The sequence below is a fragment of the Scophthalmus maximus genome, chromosome 7, assembly GCF_022379125.1.
Source record: "Scophthalmus maximus strain ysfricsl-2021 chromosome 7, ASM2237912v1, whole genome shotgun sequence".
Lineage (NCBI taxonomy): Eukaryota > Metazoa > Chordata > Actinopteri > Pleuronectiformes > Scophthalmidae > Scophthalmus > Scophthalmus maximus.
The window spans coordinates 1,814,238-1,837,390 of record NC_061521.1 but is presented as its reverse complement, the minus strand read 5'-3'; the positions used below and the strand labels follow the sequence as shown (position 1 = coordinate 1,837,390).

Below are 23,153 nucleotides of genomic sequence, written 5' to 3'. Positions count from 1 at the left end.
GGCCCCGGGGGACTTGCTACAGAGATGTTTGCAGCATTGCTCAGTTGTTTGTGTCAGAGCAGTGTGGTGGGGAGTCAAGTATCAGAGAGCCGCGCCGAAAGTGACAGAATAGACAGCTCCGTTTTAGAAGAGAAAAAAATTGGCGGAGCTAAATTTGGACAAAAAGTGTCTCCTCTTCGTGCAGACTGACATCTGGTTGAATGGATCACAATCATCCGATGATGCAAAGTTAAGTAATCGCAGGCCTTTGTATTTGTGTTGCGGTTCAATAGACTCTCAAATGGATCGTCTTTGTTAAAAGTGGTCACTTCAAGTACATGGCGATTTTTGTTTTTAAAAAAATAATACAAATAAAAGGAGGCAAAATGTTAATCATCATGCTTCATTGCAGAACTCAAAATCCATGTTTGTGTCCCCCTATTACTTTTCTAAACTGGTCTAAACTTTGCCTGCTGCAAAAACTCCCAACCAGCGGTGGTTAATATGTAAACTTTGCAGCAGTGGAGATGAAGATGCCCATAGGTACATTGGCCCCTGATAAGAAAGCCGAGGTTCCGCTGAGTCACTGGACACACAAGTGGACAATGTCACCGACTTGCAGACAACACCGCTGGCTCTTGAATTTGTTCTGACAAAGTAGACGCGAGAGCTCAGTCGTGGGTAATATCAGTGGCCAATGTTGGGTTGACGTTTTTTGACAAACTGGTTTGTTTGGAAATAAGTAGCTGGAATTCAGATCTGAATGTTACTGGACAAGTTCCGGTAGTCGTTGAACGTAAACATTTTGACCGAATTTGCCGAAAATGGACCATGGATCTTCTTGCTCTGGTAAAAGGCTGCTCCACGTCGACATCCATATTGACGAGCGTGAAACTTGGAGAGGAATCCTGGACCTTCTCAGCAGAGTCCGTCCACGTTGGAAGGCGCAGGACATTCAGATGAAGGCAAGTGAATGTTTGTGTCGTCAAATGTACGGCATTCGTCAAAGATTATGCATTTTTAAGCAAACATCAAGTGTGTACGTTTCAACATCGTATTGGGTAAATAAACCACCACTAGCTGTTTGTGAGGAGTTGAAGGAGATGAACTTAAATCCTTGTGAAATGCATAAGAAGTGCTTTATATTTGATGTTGCTTTGCTGTGGGCTGGTCAACCTTGACAATCTCAGTACAGATATTTGGGTCAGTGTTTGGTGTTCAGGTTTTCCAAATGTTGTCTTCCCGTCACAGAACCCACGATCACATCCTAACTCCAGGACTGAGAATGGGAAGGTGTCAACTGATGCTGCTTCCATGCAATGTCAGCAGAAACACCTCTTGTCATGACTTGGGATTGTTCAAGCATGATTCCAAATGACCTTGTTACTTCTGCCGAGGGGGTTAAGTTGCAATTTCTGTTTGTTTGTCTGTCTGTCTGTCAGTAAGCAGGATTCCTCGAAAACTATCGAACAGATTTCCAAGAAATTTTGTGGATGGGTTGATCTAGGAATTATTTTCAACTTTCTTTAACTTGGTGAGATGGAGCATTTGCCTTGGCACAGGTATACACTATCTGAGCACACTTCTTGTGTACTCGTAGCGGTGACACCAGACCAAAAAAATGACAGCGTGTAGCTTCTAAAGATGAGTGGAATTGACTGCAATGGTTTTAATATTGCATACAAATTTTGCTGATATAGATGCACCGTGTACTATCTCAAAATGAAATAGCACAACGTGGTGTCATTATAAAAATAAATAGGCTACAACGTGAAACAATATAGGTAAACTAGCTGCAATGTCATCTGTTGTCTCACAAACGCGAGCACTTTCTGATTTTATCGTTCTACCACACTACAGACTGTTCACGTTACAGCGTTTTAATTAGTTGAGACATTTCTATGTGCTCCCTCGTCCTAACACGTTGCTTCAAAAACAAGGACGCTCTCCAAAAACTGATTTTGCACCCAACTGTAGACCTTTTCCTATTCCTCTTCTTCTTGTTCTTCTTCTTCAGCACATTTTTATCTCAATCCAAATTTAAAGAATCAGCCAAAAATAAGTTGAAAAAACTGTATGGATGAATGAGTGGTTTGATGGCAGACTGCATTGACTCAACATCTATCTGAATGATCCACACCTTGGCCCTGGGTCAAAAAAAATAAAAACCTTTGTTGCAATAACCATCAACATAACATGAACACATTAAATAGACATTTTCCTCTCCATTTTGATCTTTGTCTTCAATGGGAATCAATGGGACTTCCACACTGGGAGCGGACGCCAAAGAAGTCAAAGAGAATCTAGAGACAGACACATAGTTGGTTTTCTGTACTTATACCACAAACATAGAATATGTCACAAATTTCACTTGATTTATCATTTTAAAATTGCTATGCCGTGAGTCTACACATACAGATTGCCGGAAATGTCCTTAAAATGTAAATGTAACGTAAAAGCAAACATGAAAACTATACTGTACAGTTGTGTGTGGAATAGCACTAACACAGGACTGTTTTGGGTTTTCAAAATATCAGCACACGGTGGGATGGCTCAAATAAGATAAAATGTTATAAAAAACATAATGTCTCATGTCCTGTACTCTACTTTATAAAAATACACATTTGAACTTTGCACAGCAGCAAAAAAAATCCAAGGTGAGGTTTTATTCTTTTCTTTTCTTTTCTTCTCTTTCTTCCCTTTTTTTTTAACCCTGGGAACAGATGCATAGATGTTGTCAGAGCAACTGTTCAGAACAGAATAATCCCATTCTGCTCCCATGTGCAAACACAAGGTCCAATCTTTCGGAGAAATTGGGTTTATGTTTGTTAGGTGACAGCACATTGGACGGGTGACCTCTCAATCTACACCAGGTCCAGTAATGTACACAAAGGAGTAGATGTTTCCCTCTAGCCCTGGTGTTCCGGCAGCCCCTTTAATGATGTATTGTGTTCATCTGATTGGTAAATACAGGGGAAGGACAGACACTTCCTACGACTACACCTGCGCTTCAAAATTCAGTTTCTTCTTTTAAATTACTCTCTGTCATGTCTTGTATATATAATGATGTATCTGACTCTTTTTTCATTCCTTCCTAAAATACATTGTGATCAGTTTAAAAAAAGAAAATGACACAAAGGTCAATCAAAATTCATACACTGAAGTCATTCGAGCGCTTGACATACACTTTAAATTTAAAAACAGAAGAATGCACGACAGATTTACATAAGAGCCATTATCAAGTGTTTCACATAAAATGTAATGTATGTGACACTTCATTAATAAATAATACCTAATACTGTAAAATTCAGAATCTTTCATGAAAATGTTCCACAATTTAATTATAAATGTAATATATACAAATCAGAGACAACAAAAAATTTATAAATTTATCAAAGCCAGCGGGGGGGGTGAATTTGAACTTCATATATGTTGTTTTTTTGGCTGAAGTTTGGAGGAATGTAATTATGAGCAAATTTAATATAAAAATAGAATTCTTACTGTTTTGTCATTTACATGTCAGTCTTATTCTGTGCATAAAATGATTGTTGTTCAAATATCGTTTTATAATATCTTAACTATGAATCCAAATTAATGTGGGTTTATGTTGATTGACTGTCTTGATAAAACTGCCTAACACAAATTTGTATGTGGGGCCCCACTGAACCTCTGACTCCCACCTGCTGTGCATTGAGTATGTACTGTAGCTATAAAGTATAATACAAACAGCAGGTAACATAAAACAGCTTTATCATATACCCATCACAATGTTCCTTCCTGTGCTTGATTACATTACCTGTGCCAGCTATACTTTGTGATCATTTCTTTAACTTCAGGAATATGCAGCATGTGAACACAATATACAAACCAAATGCTTCTCCAATAATGCAGGTACCATCTTGGTTTGCATTGTCAATATACAAATAACTGAAATAAATTCACGACAGTGAATTACTGATCATCAGAAGGGAAGTGTAAAATGTATTCATGCACGTAAGAGCACGTTTGAGGCTCTTGTACTGTATTAATTGTGTTTTTGTTATGCTGCTTTCCATCCCTCTTTATTCATCTTTGATCTTAACATTTCCTCCACCTCTGCTTATCCTTCCTGTCTTTCTCAAATATGTAAAATGTTTGAGAAAGTCAGAAATAAATGTGTTCTCATGCTAAGTTTCTCTCCAAGTATACAAATCAGCAATCGCTGGTAAATGGTCTCTCTGTTGTGGCTGTTTGGTGAAATGTTTTTTGGTAATGAACCATAACTGTGGCAAATTAGCAGCCTATAAAATGATTTTGTACAAAACAGTTAATAATTCTCTTGAAATCAAAAACCTGTCATTTCTTGGCCTCATTTATTCATCGTACAAATCTTCATGTTCAGTGTGATTGTCCAAGATTGTTACGGATAAACAGTAACTCAGACTGGTTTTTCAGGAGAGAGACCCATTATACTTCCCATGCATTTGACTCACACAGTGGTTATAACTACTGATTGTTATACAAACTATATGTAGAACAACTCATGCTATAATTTTACTGTCCACCTGTTAGTGACCCCCCCCCCTCCCACTTTTATATGCGGTTATATATCCACTGTGTTATCATTGTTATACATCAAAATACATATAAACACAATGCTTTAGAAAAAACAATAGTCTTTTAAGTGTATTGCACTCTTTGTTATACTAATCTACTTAATGTTGTAATTAAATGGTACATTATACCAGGAAGCTTTGTTCCAAGATATCATTTTCCTTATTATTATTTCCCATTGATTTCCTTTCATTCCAGACATTCACAGAGGGCCTCACCAACCAGTTGATCGGCTGCTACGTGGGCTCTCTCCAGGGGCCCGGTTCTGTTCTGGTGCGACTGTACGGGAGAAGGACGGAGCTCTACGTGAACCGGGACGAGGAGGTGGAGATGTTCCAGGTCTTCCACGCCCACGGCTGTGGTCCACAGATCTACTGCACCTTCCAGAATGGCATCTGCTATGAGTTTGTTAGCGGCAAAGTGCTAGAAGACGAGCTGCTCCGTCAACCCTCCATTTACAGGTCTCTGGCAACGTTGATTTCAGTGAAACCGTGTGTATGTGCTCTTTTTGGGGTTACCTTTCCACAGTTCATGTTGGTTACTAAAGGGAGTAAAATTTGACCTAAAAGTTATTATATTTATTCAGAATTCATTGTTAAAGAGTTAAGTCCAAAACAAATCAAACTCACATTATAGAAATTTAAAAAAAAACCTGTATGGGATCGAGTTTTTACCACCAAGTTTGACTTTGAAAACCGTTGCCTTTGATAGTGTTTAAAAAGGAAAGATAAAGTAAAGAGTAAAAAATATATTCATCATGACATTGGAAGCAGAAAGAAAACAATCTGAACATTCACGAACACTTAACTGAACCTCATAGAATAAAATATATAAAATATAATGTCGTGGTTAAGAGGTAGATAAAAGGTAAATATAATACTGTCATTAACATTTTTTAAATGCCGACAATAATTAGTCTAGGCTATTATGTCCGTTAGGACAGACTTTTGTCGCCAAATGGACCTTGAATGGTTTGCAAAAAAGAATCACTTTAAGTCAACCGTCGTGTATTTTTTTTTTTTTGACATTGCCACTTACTTTAAATTTCAATTTTATGAGTTAAATCATATCATGACTGTTAAGATATCAGTATTTCCGGCATTAATGCACGTTGTATTTACAAAAATAGTAATAATAATAATGTTAATTGCAGGTCCATTCAGTGTATACAGGTTTATTGAGAACGATGTGATGTGTTAAGAGGACATTGTTGTGTTTGTGTGTGTGTGGGTGTGTGTGTGTGTGTGTGTGTGTGTGTGGGGGGGGGGGGGGGGGGGGGTTGCTGATGCAGGTGTTTTTTTATTTTATTATTTCAGTTGAGTCATGTTTCATGTTGAGCAATGTTGTTTACCCATGGCCCCTGTTTCATTCATCATTCTGATGATAACAGACCCGCATCATTATTCTCACCACAGACCAGTAGGACACAACACAGTCGGCCAAGGCTGAACAGTCAGGGCCATGACAGACATCAATCACCTTGCTTTGCCTGATACCCTCTGTGCGTGAAAACTTCAGTCACCACTAAGATGCCTCAAGAATGAGCACTCAAGGGGTCAAAAGGTCACAAACAGAGCAAAGACCATTTTTTGTGTGTGAAAAGACGAACAAGATAAGCGTGCTAAATGGAAAGGGAGTTGTGTGTCTACTCTGATAATGATTGTTTGTGCAATAACAGCATCAGCCAGGCTCATCTGAGAAAATGTTTTCTCTCCTCAGATTGATCGCAGCAGAGATGGGGAGAATCCACTCGATCCAGCCAAAATGTGGCGTGTCTGCTGAACCTCTACTCTGGACAAAAATGTCCCACTTTCTCTCATTGGTTCAGAGTAGTATCAATAACAGCCCAGCTGAGCAGCACTGCACAAAAAGGTATGGCCCATTACACAATGAATTAGTATTTGTATTTTATACATACATTTAAGTCTGGAGAATTGATTAGCTGTTAGTGATGTTCTTGGACAAAATCACTGTGTCGGACAAGGAGCACATAATTAATTTCATACATTAGATTATCGGTTCACAGGTTACATTCAAACATTCTCCACCAACGGCCAGCACGTGTACTGCTACTAATTCCTTCGGTCCAATTATCCACTTGCAATGCTTCTTAAATCACAGTATGCAGATGACACCCAACTACACCTGTCATTCCTGCCAGAAGACCCCACAGTCTTGGTTTGTCTCACACTCATATCAACAAGGAAGAAAGGACTCCTCCTTCAAATAAACCTCTCTAAGATAGAACTCTTAGCCACCTCGGCCAATCAATCAATCCCAAGTCGCTCACCCCAACCGAGGTGATGAGAAAAACTGGATGTCATGTTTATCAGCCATCCTTCTCGGACCAGTAGGGCCACTTGCAACCATACACTGTAAGAAAAATTAGGCCTTACCCTGACTTATTATGCCATCCAAATATTGGCACAGGTCATGGTTACCTCTCGCCTCGACTACTGCAATGTCCGTCTGGCAGGCCTCCCTTCAAGCACAGTGAAACCCCCACAGATGGTCCAGAATGTGGCAGCACATCTGTTCTTAAATCTGTATAAAAGGGCATGTGTCACTCATCTGTTCATCAACCTTACCATTGCTCGAATCAAATTCGAGTCACTAATGCTTTCCCAAAGTGACATATGGGTCTGCACCCAATGAGCTACCAAAATGCTATCCCTAGCATGCCTCACTAGCACTTACTGTGCACTTTTGGTGAACTTCTTTACCTGATCTCTTACATTTTGTCCTACATACTTTAAGTTATTTCAATGTCTCACTCTCTTAGCTCCAAGGCCCTATGAGTGGAAAATCCATTGCCGACAATGTGGAGAATTGTCCTTAGAGCAATCTACACACTGTGATGTAGAACTATTCATCTGTTTTGTCCCTCCCCGATGTGAACGTGTGAGGGGTACAGGACGAGAATGCTTTGGAATAAGCAATAGGGGAAAGATGAGGGGAGGGGAAAGTGAGAACTTCTCTGTGCTTGCATTGTAACAATGCAGTAGTAGGTGTATAAGTGAGTGAATGATTGATATATCCTTGTTTAATTCTTCTCAATTTGACCCCAATGGCAGATATACGGTTTAAACAAATATCTATTGAGCTGGTGTTGCAAGGCGACCCCGGTGTAGTTTTTTGAAGTCATCCCTTGGATAGAAACCAGCCACATTTTCCACATTTTTTATCTTTTAGGCAGCAGCACTTCCACTGATGCCTTATCATTTTTTCACATGCCAAATGCACATTTCTCAAAGCCGCACAAATATTGACTCACAAGTAACTAGACAGACTGTGCTAAAGTGGTCAGGTTGGCACGTTAACCTCTCTCACCATGTGGATGGAGGCTGTCTGTGAGCTGTCATTGGTTAGAGGGACGAGGCGGGGGAGTGGCCTTCTTGGCAATGACATTGCATTATCTCTGACAGGGGTCACGGGGTGAGAGGTGAGAGGGCCCTTCAGACACTACAAAGAAACAGACGCTTGGCCACTAGCTTCCTGCAGAGCTCTCCCTTATCGGTCAAACGTTCAACCTTGTTTATGTTTGCAGAGAAAGGGGTCGGAAGTCCACCCAAACTGAAACTGGAAGGTCTAAAGTGTCTGAGTCACTTACAGTGTTTCTTCTTTGGATTCGAGGTAAAGCAATTAGCACCAGACTGAGTCCTCCGTTAAGAGAGGGAGTGTGGAGGAAAGCATCTTAAATGATAAGAAGTTGTTTAAGTTTCCTGGATTCAGAAGGACAAAAGACCCACCAAGATCTAAGAGAACGCCAGTGCAACTTAACTTCTTTGTCATCATGAAGACAAGAAACAGGCAGATATCCTAGTTCCCAGTTCTCGTTATCAATCTTTTTTTGGAGCACTTCCATTTTGTTTCTTTCCTTTTCCCCCCAGTTATTCTGATGTGATCCAGTTCTGTTACAACCATTACCTGAAATATTGACTGAAATTTGGTATCGACTTATCCAAACACTGCACTGCACTTTTAAATTAAAATTTTGGATTCAACCATGTTTATTCCCAAGCTCTATTTTTACACAGAGCTTTTAAACCTCTGTGTCACACTGCATTATTTGTAAATGTCTAACAGCTGTTTTTTCACACAGTTGCATGGCAAAAGCATGCATGTGTGGATGAAGGAAGTATAGTACCTCAGGATAAACAGTCAAATATGCATTCACAGGATCGAGCTGCACCACCTGTAGAGGCCCAATAGATGGTGCTATACTGTGAGACATTTGTGAGACTCAGTGGGTTAACACAGTCCACTGCTGCTCAAACACAAACATGCAGAACTCAAAATGATCTGGACAATACTACCTATTAGGATACAAGTACCAATAAAGGGCCTTGGAACAGTATGAATTGGAGACAGAGGGACAAGCTACAGCACAATTGATCAGATTTAAGGTTCGTGGGACATTTATGGGGTTCATTTCGGGTCACAACTCTGTCTATGTTGTGAATGTAGACACACACACATTATCCAGGACCACATTGAATTGATTTAGATTTATTTCCCAGCTTAACCTTAATAACAACCATTTGCCCTACCCTCATCCTAAACTTGACCTAAAACTATGTCTTCGCCTATTGATTTACATCATGGGGACAACAAGTAAGTCCCCATGAGGAAGAAAAGTCCACATAAAGTGACTTTGTAAACAGATTCCGGTCCCCGCAACATGAGTAACACCTGGACCACACACACACACACACACACAGAGAGAGAGAGAGAGTGATGCAGAAAAGACCAAGAATGGGGGGAAAACAAGCGAAAGGGGCCTTAAACAGGCATCAGAGGAACTTTTGTACTCGAGGATGTGTGAGTGCTGGTATGAATGTGATCTTCAGAGGAAATGGTAAAAGAAAGGCAGAGAGAGAGAGAGAGAGCAGGAAGAGGCTGCACCTGCAGAGGAGGTCTTCAGCTCGTGAGCCACCCGCTGTGCAAAGAGAGAGACAGTTAGAGAGAAGATGAGAGAGGGAGAGGGAGCGAAAGAGGCTGCAGCAGCTGCGAGCTTTGGGAGAGAGAAAGCACAGTACAAGTCAGAGATGCGAGTGAAAAGAAAGAAAAGCAATGGAAGGCAAAAGTGCAACCTTTTCTTCCTCCGTAGGCCCCCTGCTATGACTCCCGTTAACACTCCTATGAATCGGAAAAAAATCAGTGGCGCTTGGCTGGTGTTTGAAATCCTATGTAAATAAGGCACATTGATAATGAAGCGCCACAGGAGGAAATTCCTCTAATTACCTCACAGCGACTTGACAGGGAGCAGGAGGCGAATGCACTTGACGCACTGTGCTCCCTGAAAAGGAACCGAAGAAAGAGAGAGGAAAAGATCTGATGGCAGAGACGGCAGGTTTCCTTTTAAAGTCAAATGGGAGTCTTTCATTGGGCTTTTGCCTCAGAGTGATCGTGCGTTTCTGTGATGAAGTCACAAAAAAATTGTCGTGTTGAAAAGGAATCCGAGTGATTCACCATTTGACTCTGTGTTCTTAACTCACGTTAGAGAGGAGACAGATCAAGTGTGGATGTCAGAAGGGGTCGATTTCAAATGACAGAAAGAGTAGATGCGAGTCGAAACATTTCAAAATGTAATTTGGAAATTACATTTCCGTGTTTCAATAATTCAGTGGCTCAGAGAAGTAAAGTCACTCAGGGAAGCAATTTTTTTGTAATATCTCTTTTCAATCTTGCTCTCAGGTACACAGTCGAGTTTAGATCTCACTGTCTGGCATCCAACCTGATTTCCTTCCATCAGTCCTTTTCCGGATCTACAGTAACGGCAATACAAGAAGATGATATGCATGAGTGACTTGTTGCGTTTTGTTGCGGATGTGTAGGGCAGCGGGGCCTCAGCGCCACGACTATAAACAGCGCTCGGCTCCTCTGCTTTTGTTGTGCGTCCCTAACAGGCCCCACCAAATGATGTCCTCAAGTGTGTTTAATCCTGGAGCATCTGTTTGTTCCCGTTTGAATAAATAGGTAGTGTTTGAATGACACTGTTTGAATTACCCTCTCGCCGAGGGCCCGCCACTGAGAACGGATGCTAATGCAGCATCGCATCCACATGCAGTTTGCACTGACGTCCAAGGACGTCGGCCCGGTCTCTGATGCACACGAGTGATCAACAGAGTGAAAACACAAGGGTCCCTGAACTGCGTCGCTTCACAAACATGTTAGGGGGAGGAAAAGTGTGGCGTTCACGACAAACCTGCTCTTCCGCTCTTGCAGCTCTTTGGCTCTGCTCGACATGCCCAGCCCGGAGACTTTGTCAGTGGAAACGGAGTCACTGAGGAGACACCTCTCGCACATTGGTTCCCCGAGTGTCCTCTGCCACAACGACCTTCTGACAAAAAACATAATATACAACCACAAAGAAGGTGAGGAAGAGCTCCGCACATCACTGGAACAACTGGAAAATATGGTCCAGAAATAAGCTGCTTGGGGGAATTATTTTAAGCGGACATGCTGCAGAAAATTCATCAATCAGAATAAAAACCAAGCGAATACAGTTTAGAATAAACGACTGCCGAATTCTACAGCTAAAGTTAAAGTGAGCACATGTACGTTTTCATCACTTTGAAATAATCCAGACCGCTGAAAATATGTTCCCATCTTATGATTTTAAAAAAATCTAATGTAGTACCCTTTTATTATGTTGTTATTTCTCTCTTATTTTTTCAAGAATGTCCATGGTGACTCTCATTCAAAAGAGACTCTGTATTCCTTTTGACTCCTACAAGGTTCTGTACTTTCAATAAAAGGAGATGTGTTCGTCGCGTTGTCCTGGTAACCGCCGCTGCTTCCCCCTCTCCTCCTCCTACAGGAGTGGTGAAATTCATTGACTACGAGTACGCCGGTTACAACTACCAGGCCTTCGATATTGGCAATCACTTCAACGAATTTGCCGGTAGGTGTGCGCTGCGGGTTCAAGAAGTTCAATTTGCCCGCAAACATATATCATGGCCAGAACAAATGAAATTGCCCTGACGTAGTGGATGTTGTCTATACAGCATATGTGATGTGCAGAACCGTTGTTCAGTTTGTGCTGTCTCTTTAGCTATGATATCATTTGAGCTCTCTGCCAATACGTCACGTGAAATCATGTCGTTCTTCTGATACAGGGTCACTTTGAGCATTGGTGGAGCATCATGCTCTGCCGCATGTCAATCTGTGGGATGCTGCGCCTTGAGAAAAATCACATGAAGCTGAGCTAAAATGTTTCTCTTCAAGAACAGAAACACATTGTCCACTAAGTGTCTGTCTTTTCTTTCTTCAGACCCTCAGTGTGTTTTACTCCTTATCCTTTGTCACATGCAGAGCCGTCTCAAACAACAGGGCTACTTGTGACTGAAGTAATGTCTGTGCTATGCAAACTTGGCCCCCGGTTCCCCCCGAAAAAACAACCACGATGCCAAATTGTTTTCTTGAATAAGTGAGAAACTGTCACGATGACCACAATGATGTCTAGTAATGGATTTTCTCCCTCATATACTTCATACTGATCTCACCAAGAATTTCGGATCAGTTTCCGTGTCATCTAGATGTCGAGGCTTCCTACGTCCAGCCTCTGTGTGATATTCATTTTTTTTATTTTAAAGCAAACCGTCAACTGAGAAAGTTGGTGTCCACTAGTTACTTCTCATTCGTACTATATCAATCTCACTAAGATTGACGTGTTCAGTTGAAGACGCTGTTCGTCCAGTTTCCAGTGCTTTTTATGTGAATATAGCACATTTTAATGCGTGTTGAAACATCAACGTCCCAGTGTCGACTGAAGTGTTGAGGTGATGCAGGTCTGTGGCAAATCTACAAAACTAACAGCCGTTGGAGGCTGTGTCTCACAAATGTGTGTGCTTGTGTGTGTGTGTGTGTGTGTGCATGTGTGTGTGCATGTGTGTGTGTGTGTGTGTGTGTGTGTGTGTGTGTGTGTGTGTGTGTGTGTGTGCATGTGTCTGTGTGCATGTGTCTGTGTGCATGTGCATGTGTTCAAGGTGTGAATGATGTGAACTACAGCCTCTATCCCAGCCGGGAGCTGCAGAGGGACTGGCTGATGGCCTATCTGGAGAGTTACAAGCACAGCACAGGGCGGGCGGCCACCGTCACAGAGGCAGAGGTGACACAGCTCTACATTCAAGTCTGCAAATTCTCCCTGGTGAGTGTCCGCTGCCACCGACACCGTTGAAATGTTGAAATGTGTGTAAAAGTCTTTGTAAAAACGCGACAAATCTCTCAGCAGTTATTCCTTTTTTTAAATTTTGCTCTTGGAGGCCCCAAGTACTTTGATATTATGAGATCAGTGTGCACTTTTCAACAACGTCCACATGTGTGTGTGGAAATGGAAGAGCGGCAACACGTCGCAATCACATTTTAACAATTTGCTTTTCCAGCAACCATTAAAAAAGAAAAAAAAAGAAAAAGAGAACTGCTCAAAGAAAAGCTAACCCGACCCACAGCCGACACACCGCCGCTCAGAATTCGACGGGCTCCATCCGACTTGATTAGGAACTGCCGCAGGGAAAAGGGAAAGACAGCAGCCCAAATTATTTCTTCTTATTACCACAATTTTCATTCTTTGGTGGCTCAAGTGGTGCCGGGGCTATCTGTCTAAAAAAGTGTTTTTCATGGCTCGACACAATGTGTGGAATCGTCTGACCAATTCGGGGGTTGGTGTGAACGTCCCTTGAAATAGCCCAGAAATGATGAGGGAGCACATTACTTTCTTTTAAATAACTTGTGCCACGGCCAAACAGAGTGGGAGAAGTGGGGCGACGGAGGGGGAAGAAATCTGGCCTGGAATGGAGCGAGAGAGGCGATAACATCACGACGATTGAAGTCAGATTTTCTATGACAAACCAGGGAGGACTCAGGGGAAGTGGGAGAAAACTGATCACTGGTGCTCAACAAGCCAAGTTTCCAGCTCAACTCATTTTGACACGGGGCTTGTCAAGTGGAGGGATACTGAGTCTGTTAACTGAAAGAAAAGAAAGAGGGAAAATCACAGGGTCTAGTTTTCATAATTTGAAAGTATCAAGCAGAAACTTCTCTGTGTAACCAAATGACCCAGTAAATGTTGAGTGATTCTCTGAAGCAGCCCTTGTCTGCAGTACGCACCATCCAGGGACGAAAGAGACGAAAGAGACGAAAGATCCAAGGTCCCCGCCCCCATGTTGTTTCTCTTCTCCCCTTGTGATGATATGAAATATTATGATGACACTTTTATAATCAATTAGTTGTTTTATAAGACAAACTGCCAAATTTCTCTCTCCAGTGAATTATTTGATCGCCTATGACAGTGAATTAAATGTCTTCAGGGTGTCAGTCACATGGGGAAACAGCTCTGGGTAATGGATGGTCACTTTTCTCTGACAGTGACATAGATCAAACATGCAGTCTAGTACAATTTCTGAACAATTGCCACTGACAATAATTGTCATCCCTTTGTCATCATTAGAGGTACTGTGCAATGAAAGTGGCCCATGCAGTTTTGACCATCGATTTGCTCCATATAAAGATTTATTCAAAACTTTTAACTTCTTTAACTCACGTCTGCTAAAACCACATAATTCACTTCATCAATTTTTAACTGGGTTTCGAAATCTTTGAAAACAGCTGTAATTATGAACGTGATAGCCTTGGTTCTTCTTGTGTTTTGGGGTGATTTTGCCCTTCTTTTATGAATTGCATTCCTTTGTGTTGCCTTCTTTGTCACTCGGTAATTGCGTGAAAATAATCAAACTGCATTGAATTCCTGCAACAGTTAAGTCTTGGTAGACAGTGTTACACATGAATGGTTAGGTGCCAAGGAAACTGTACACTGACGGAAGCTGCGTGGCTCCGCTGTGTGGCACTGACTAAGCCTGGCCAGATGCCAGATCTTAAATCCTGGGCAAAGTGTGCCAAAAGCCTGTGGGGTCTTTAGACTTACCCTCTCCTCGCAGGGGATCCCCGTGATGTCGTGGCTGTAGCCTGCGGCCCTGTGATGTCACCACACATCTCTCGTCTTCCTTTTTCTCAATGGCTCGCTGTCACTGACGGCCTCTGCTTAGTGTTAGACTAATGCTCTCTTAATGGAGAGCAGTTATTAATCATAGCAGAAACACGCTCAATCTCTCTCGCTCTCCGCGACTAAGGACAGAGACTAGAGATGAAAATCTGCCGGGGGGGGGGGGGGGGAGCCACGGGGAAACCGCACATTGCTCTTCAAGTATTTCATTCCACCCTTTATTCGATTATCAAATAAAAATGTGATTAAATCACTGGGCCACAAAACAGAGGCCTGTCTGGGTCTTATTAGGAGTTGCTATTAGTGGTCCTACCGAGAAGATTTACAATATGGGTGGAGAACAACAGAAATTTATGGAAGCCTGGAAGTCCGCAAGCCTAAGTGAGCAAAGCCATTAAGGAGGGAACCATTCAATACGGAGGTTTGTCATTCTGACTGAGCAGCTCGCAACTGGCAAGCGGCAGCGGCGGCGGCGGCAGTTATGGGAGCGGTTACAGCGCGACAACTGGAGGTCAGAGGAGTGGAGCTTTTACAGTTGTGCTCCATTGCACGGAAAGAGGTAGCACAACATGACATGGGAATGAAGTGGACATAAGTGAAACCATACGGCACCTGTGATTTTTTCACTCAAAGAAAATGATATGCTAGCCGTGTAGAAAAAATCTACAGGAGAAATGATCGCAAGTGTGCCACAACGCATAGCATTCACACAACGCCAGCTCCAGCTCAGTCTCTGTCAGCGAGCACCTGCCCTGCCGCAGTGCTTTTGAGCCAGAGGCAGACACATCGGCCCCTTCTGTGACCTCCCTCGCAGGAGGTCACGGGCGTTTGGCTTTTTCAAGCCATTTCTAATTATTCTGGTATTTACATTTTTTTTTTAAATATATAAGTGATTGACCGCAACAACTTTGACAACATGCTTTCAAAACATGTCAGCAGTACTAATGCGGTGCTTTAATATTTTCTGTCCTCTCCTTCAGGCATCTAACTTCTTCTGGGGTATCTGGGCCCTCCTGCAGTCACACTTCTCCTCCATTGACTTTGACTTCCAAAGGTTTGTACCTCTGACACAAGCAACCTGAAGGTCCCATGAAATGTGTGTGTCCAGGTGACACTTTGCATGAAGGTTTTTTTTATTACAATTTTTTTTTATTCCTATCGAATGCTGCACAAAATAAATAGGTTGCAAACTGTCGAATCGACGTCGTCCTGACAATAAGCGCCACCTTCCCATTAACACCACCTCGACATCTGCTCAATGTATAAACACATGAAACCACAATGAAAATTATAACCTCAGCGCGATACCATTGGACCACCTTATTGCACCGTCCCATGATCATCCATCACCTAACTCACACAAATGGAAAAAGAATATATAGCCTGTAGAAGCGCTCTATATTTTATCACAGTGTTGAGACAAACAGGATCTTCATTAGGTTTTCCTGACGGAGAATTTATTGGCAGAGAAGTAGCAATAAAAGATTGGGAACTTGAGCCCAGAGTGTGGAAATATTTCTTTTTTCTTTTTTTTTTCAGCAGTGCTCTGCGACTGCGCCTATCCAGAATTTTGGCACAAAGCGGGCAGTGAATGCACACTTCTTCTGCTCCCCCTGTCACTACTAAATGCAGACAAAATATTTACGCACAAATTCCTCAGCCTTTCCTCACTCTGGAACCACACGTCGTGACAAGATGAGAGGCTGAGCATTCACAAGACGTTCGGAAAAAAGAAGAGTTATTTCTTTTATTCTGAAGTGTACGACGATGGTTATCTTTAAACTGGTCCAGGTGACATTCCTCACTGCCAGCAGCCAGACAATAAAGTTCAGGAGGGCAACGTCCCCCCCCCAACCCCCACTCTTTCCTCCCTTTCTCCCTTCTCTGCATGCCCCACACCAGCCACAGTTGTGATCATGATCCTAATCACTATTGACACACGGCACCCTCCCCTCTGTGTGGCTTTCTCTGCCCACTTGTGAGATCAGCGACAGGGCCCCCGCCTCATTTTCGATCTGGACCCCCGGAGGAAATGTGATCCAGAGGGGTGCAAGAGGCACAGAGGCACTATTGTTCCTGCGCTGCCGGTCCTCCCTTACATATACGTCTCTCATCCCTGGCGGGGCCACACTCGCCTGCTAGACGTCTGCTCCCCTAAGCTGCAGGCTGAGGTTGTCCTAAAGTGCGTGGCGAGGGTCGGGTTACGCGTCTTTAACTGGAGGCTTCAACTGAAATGAGAGCACCAGTACCGATGGGGAACCGGGCCTAACTTCTGAAGGCATCGCTATCCTGCCAACCCAGCTAATACACACACACACACACACACACACACACACACGCACACGCACACACACGCACACACACGCACACACACACACACGCACACACACACGCACACACACGCACACACACGCACACACACACACACACGCACACACGCACACACGCACACGCACACGCACACACACACGTGCACACGCACACGCACACGCGCACGCACACGCACGCACGCACGCACACACGCACTCACACACGCACACACTCACAATTTATGTCGTTTAAACAAACAACAGTGATGAGGTTGGGCCCTAATATCGGGGTGCTCCCCATCACTGTACTTCAATGAAAAGCCCAAACCGTGGACAAACTTTTCCCTTTTCCATTTGCATCTGTCTTTGCAGCACGAACGTTAATTGTTTCTTAAAATGAAATGAACTGATTTTAAATAATTCTAGATGTAGACAGATAGATAGACGTATGCCTTGTTTCTGCCTGCTGCTGCTGGAAATGGGTTCAAGAGAGAAACAATGAGCTGGAGGAGGCCAAACTGTGCGAGTCGAGCCGCGGAGCCACTCCATAATTATTTGTTGGGGAATCACGGCAGGAGATCCCTTTCATTGTTTGATTCAATTCAAGAAATAGTGGGTGAGGCAGCTTTCGCCATAATAGATTTGTTAGGGCTACACGACCTTTCCCCGAAGATTATCCGGGCAGTTTTATTCCCCCTTCTCTCTCTTCTCTGAGAAAAACTCACAGCAACTGCTGCCTTATGCTTTTGTGATAAACAAGTTCTGTTGAGAAGTTAGTTTTTAACCGCACGCGCGCGTGTGTGTGTGTGTGTGTGTGTTTCCTCCCACTGTTATCCCCCTGAGCCAAATCTCCGCCGACTTCCCAACAAGTGACAGGCGTCGCCCAGACCTTGTGCTTTAACCAGGGCCAGATGTAGATGTGACAATAGGGAGCCACAAGGGGAATGCGGACCCACCCCTCCCTCCGCCGTCCGTATTTACTTTTCCTCATATGATTTTATTCATGTGTTGAAAGTGTCTGCGAGTCAGTGGTCTAGATTTGCGGACGTGCTGGCGAGGCGAGCCGTTATTCGACAAAGACATTATTATGAGGAAATGAGCGAGGGGGAGGCCCACTGTTTGGAGTAGCCTGAGTGCAAAATTTGGGGGGATTGTGCACAAAAGCACATTGTGAAATGGAATACCTGCTTCGGAGGGAGTTCATTTTCTCCTGCTCCTGCTAAATAGAAAAACATCTCAGTTTCATCTCTGATGATGATAAACGTTAAGCACGGCAGTTTTAGGTGTCGCCCTCAATAAAACACAGGGATGAATGGGATCGCCTGTGAAGGTTTCTGTCCTTTTAATTAGGTACACTCAAATATGATTTCACTCGTGAAGGGTCTGGGTGACAGGTAATTGGACTAACAGAACAAAACGCTTTGACCGACACTTTTTGTTTTTCTCTCATGTTTTCCTTTTTTTTCTTTGATACTTTCGGATCCACTGAAACAATTTCACACGATTGATTTGAACCAAAGTGAGCGTCCATTTAATTTTGAAAATGTTCATGAATTTATCAACCTGCTAGTGTAAAAATCATTAGTTTCATTATAATTGATTTGAGAGAGGGCAAGTCATAGACAGAACAGTATTGTTTGAAAGTAATATATCTGTGATGTAATTTTTAGCCAGGACAGGCTTTATTTATAAAAATAAATCAAATTAAAGACGATTATTATCTTACCGCCATGTAGTGGACAGGACAGGTGTTTTAAATCTCATTTCACAGGGGAAATGAGAATTAAAATTGTCCTCCCTCACAGGAGAACTTACTGGAATTTCATCCCAGATATTAACTGAAATGTTGGTTAAATATGTATCTGAAAAACAATGCAATAGCACAGTTCCAATTATTTAGAAAGGATGAAATGATATGTGAAGCTGCTGGCTGAATGTTTTGGACACTATAATAAGAAGGGAAAGAGGGAAGATACTGTAAATCTGAAATCTGGGAGTCAGACAGCGGAGTCACTCAAACCCGATGATGCCACCGAAGGATTTTCCACATTCACTCGCTCCAATTCTTCCCTCAGTGAAATGTGTGCACAGAGACTGCCCTTTGTGAAGGAGGCCGATGTGCACAAAAACACACACCACAGTACAGTGAGGAAAAGATTGGGGTTGTTTTATCTTACCTACTAGTTTACAGAGACTAAAGATCATCCTAGAGGAATCTGCCACATCGTCCACGTGACGGTTGTTGCCCTCGTCCAGTCAGGAGGAGGAGGGCTTCGTTCAGTTGTCCGCGTGGATCTGAGAACTGTCAATCATCCACCGCAGCGCACGGTTTACTCAGCGTCTGTCCCGAGAAAGCGCCTGTTGGGGTTTGCCAAACCACAGCGAGAGAAGTGAGAAGTGTGTGCTGGTTTGGGGCTGTGGCAGCCACCCGGGATTTTCTTTATTCCCCCTTCGAATTTTTCTTAACATGAGCAGTATTTGAAAAAATAATAATGATCGAGGAGACGGAGTTGAAACTGGAGCGGAAGATGAAGGAAAGAAAGTAGAAGGGGGAAAAAAAGACGAGAAACTGCAAAGAGCAGACAACAGAGGCCAGACTTTGACACAATGATTAGAGACACACAGGTGAGGAACACAGTGATGGAATACAAGCAACTAAAAAGTATGTGTGAATTATTTCTTTCTCTCACTAAGCAGTACATGAGAGGAAAAACTGATTCTGCGTTGAGGAGTTCAATGAAAACACTGATTAAAGGACAAACTCCCCTCTCTCTGCGCGCCCTCCATCTTCTGTGCTTTTGAAACTTCACTTAATTTCAAAGGGTGGAGTATAATGGCCAAGGGCAACGGCATACTCAGACATCAGATTTATTGAAGCATTGATAATATGCATGGCTGGGAGAGAAATACAAAATTCACTTTTCTCCTGCCGTCGAGCTCCGAAAAGGTGCTGAGGCTCCGCCGGAGCTTTTCAGACGCGGCGCTTTTCAATTTGACAGGGAGTCGATGCTATATTTTTCGGGTTTTCTGCAAACAAAAACACAAATGTGCTCCCTGTGTGGTAAGCGGCGCCTGAAGTGTGACCTGTGGTGAGAACTAGAAGAACACTCTGGTGAATGCTCTGAAAGCTCGCGCGTGGTTGCTAGTTGCAAGCGAGGTCGTCAAAGAGATTGTCAAGTGGTTGAAGATCACTGCAAAGATCGCTCAAATCATATTCAATTTGAGTTGTCATTGTTATCACACAGTCGAAATTTACAATTTTAACGTTTTTAACAAGTATTTAGTCACCCGTGGTCATGCATTTTAAAGCAGCACTCTTACAATGTTACATTATCAGTGCATTGTGTATACTTTAATATCTTGAGGATTTCACTTGATGATGGACATTATCTTTGACATTACATCAAACTAGATGTAAAGGAATATTTCCTGATTCCTATAAGTGTTTAAAGCATGGGCAGGACACAAAACGATGGTGCCTTCTTCAAGAGCTATTCTTCTTTGTGTGTGTGGATGTTGTGTCGATTTTATGAGATCTACCAAGTGCCGTGCGGAAAAAGTCCAGTGTTCTCTTATCACTTTTTCCTGTCCTCTGCTCTCCTCCCAGATACGCAATGGCGCGGCTGAACTTCTACTTTGAGAAGAAGGAGGAATATTTCGGATTGACAATGAGCTAGCCACAGAGACCAGGGGGACCAGTGGGTTTGAAATGAGAAGCCACACTGCCTGTACTGCACGTCCACGTAAGACGATTTTCAGTGATGTGAACCACGTCCCTCTGTGATGCAGGATGAAGGTGCAGAATGAGCCCTGTACAAAAAGTGCTTCCCCAGTGTTTGTTGTTTTGAGGCTTCAGCACGAGTTAATATGTTTTGCCATCATTCTGATTTTCGAAATATTTGTTTCACCACGGTCAGTATACCAATGAGCCTATCTGGCACATTGAGACGAAGCTCACGCCAGAAACACATTAATCGTTCCCACATTTAGCCGGGTCGTGGAAAGCCACACATACTGAGCCCCGATCATAAAAAAACAAACATAAGGGGGTTATTTGCAGACTTATTCTGTGTGTACAACAGTTCTGATGGAAAACAAGTTTTCATTTACTCTATCTTTTTTTTAACTGTACCAAGTGGTGCATTATTTTAAATCTGTCTCTGTGCTAAGGAATTGGTATGGAGCTGCGTTGTAGTTACAAATGGGATGTTCATCAAGCATGCAATGGATTCTAAATTTTTCAAATGTATTTCAAATGTATTAACCATCATTCAAAAGCTTTTTTTTAGAAAAGGGTTTAACGAAAGTATCTGATTTGCAGTTAGTGTTTATATAAACCGTGTCCTAAGCTTAGGAGGTAGTGCATTGTTAAGGTTCATCTGACTGTTGTCATGTCCTTGGATGTTTCCAGGTCTTTAACCTTGTTAGTGTCCGAAACGTTTGCTGAGTCATTGACACTATGAGTGTTTGAAAATTTCAGATCCATGCATAATGCCAGAATAGCCAATATACAGTATATGCAAACCCTAATAGAATTATGTAATCTAGAGATTTGCGATATGCCAATGAAAAGGACCACAACACTGTAAAACATCATGCAGGAATTTAGTGGGATCAACTAGTCTTCCTTGTTAACAATCACGTTAACATATAATCTTTGTTGATTTCAAATTAGTCGAACATGGTATTAATTTCAGATCACTTAAGAAATTAGAAACATGAGAACTTACAGTCTTTGTATGTGAAATGAGGAGTTGAAAGGATCAACAGCAAACATACCTGATGGAAACTTTTATGTCTTCACTTCATGCTGAGATAAGCGATGTCTGCTTCCTTTCATAATTCATGGTAAGCACAGTGAAGGTACAGTACCTTGTAAATTCAGCCTATATACCCAAGTATATTTCATATCTAATAGAGCACGGGGAGCAGCCTGGCATGTCTCAGTGGCTCCAACACGAGCCACAGCTGGACCTTTTTCATGACATTCCTATGGTACAAGGTCGATAGTAACAGTCAGAATAACAGCAGACGCAAACAAACACATCATTACTCCAAAAAAAAAAACTTAGCCAACATAAAACACACACACACACACACACACACACACACACACACGCATATACATATACACACACACACAAAGAAGCATACCACCAGCAGGGTATTGATCAGCTGATGTCGATGTACTGCAAACACCATGGGACTTGTGTTGTCGCTGTATACAATGCTCTGTTTGTTACTGAAAGGCATATGCTAGTGATAAGGTCATATATATCTTTTAGAATGAAATGGTCGCAAAGTGAAGCAATTCCTATGACCTGACGGCAGGGGCAACATGTCCACATGTACTGTAGCATCGACATCAACACCAAGTGTGTGTTTGATATGTGTACCAGCCTGCGTGCGGTGAAAGAAAAGAATTTCTGAAATAAAATGTCATCTCTCGTGCCTCCTATGAGCTCTTTTCTCTGTTTTTCCTCAGATGCAGACGTCAAAATGTGATCTCTCATGCTCTTAGGTGCAACAAATTGTCCTCCCTCTCTTTTTTCTTCAAACCGACATAAGAGAGTGACAACAAATTGACCAACAATATCAGAAAAACAGAAATGAGCAGTGTAATCAAAATCTTCCACACATGTCAAACTTATAACTTTTGACCTGGCGAGCTAAGGCTACAATATTTTTTTTTTCCAGGTTTTTCTAGGTTTGTAAAATTTCCCATTAGGCAAAAGTGCAGGGGACAATAGCTCAGGTAAAGCAGTTGTCACACCTATGAAGTTTCGCATTACAACCTCGTCTCTATGAATCCCCTTCACACATGACTGGTTGGTTCTACTGAATGCCGTCAGAAGGAAATGTGATGCTGCCCCGTATGATGTTCACTGGTGATGGTTTTGTTCTGGTGCAGGACAGAGTGACGTTATACCGCAGTGAAAGGTTGCGGGGCGCTCGGCACAGTGGATGGCAGAGCGTCTGAAGCTCGTTAGGTCGACAGTCTAATCCTTCAAATCTAATCCTTCAAATCAGCGTTGACTTTTTAGGTTTTCTAACCAAGACCACGACCTTTCTCTACGTTGAACAAAGTGCCTCGGTTGCCTGACGTTGAGATATATTTGTCATAACCACAATGTTTCCTGAACCTTAACCAAGTGCTTTCAGTTGCCTAAACATAATCATGAAGCCCCTTAATCAGGCTCTAGTTGCCGAGAGCCGGAGATACTCTGGAGAAAACAAATGAAAAAGTTAGAAGAGCAAAGCGGAGCATG

The 23,153-nt window shown here is 42.5% G+C and overlaps 1 protein-coding gene across 1 annotated transcript; it reads left to right on the top strand.

Moving 5' to 3' along the window:
• The first annotated feature begins 557 nt into the window (after window positions 1-557).
• Window positions 558-22,340, top strand: LOC118315852 (ethanolamine kinase 1). Its single transcript, XM_035643477.2, has 8 exons — window positions 558-944; window positions 4,771-5,033; window positions 6,292-6,444; window positions 10,801-10,949; window positions 11,396-11,479; window positions 12,564-12,724; window positions 15,556-15,629; window positions 20,492-22,340. The coding sequence occupies exons 1-8, from the start codon at window positions 804-806 to the stop codon at window positions 20,559-20,561; spliced, it is 1,095 nt and encodes a 364-aa protein (XP_035499370.1). The 5' UTR covers window positions 558-803; the 3' UTR covers window positions 20,562-22,340.
• Window positions 22,341-23,153: the final 813 nt, after the last annotated feature.

Excerpts from the sequence above, each read along its gene's own strand:
- LOC118315852 (XM_035643477.2), top strand. The coding sequence starts at position 804 with ATGGACCATGGATCTTCTTGCTCTGGTAAAAGGCTGCTCCACGTCGAC. Across the intron at positions 6,445-10,800 it reads GAGCAGCACTGCACAAAAAG|CTCTTTGGCTCTGCTCGACA; the intron begins GTATGGCCCATT and ends CCGCTCTTGCAG. Across the intron at positions 12,725-15,555 it reads AAGTCTGCAAATTCTCCCTG|GCATCTAACTTCTTCTGGGG; the intron begins GTGAGTGTCCGC and ends CCTCTCCTTCAG.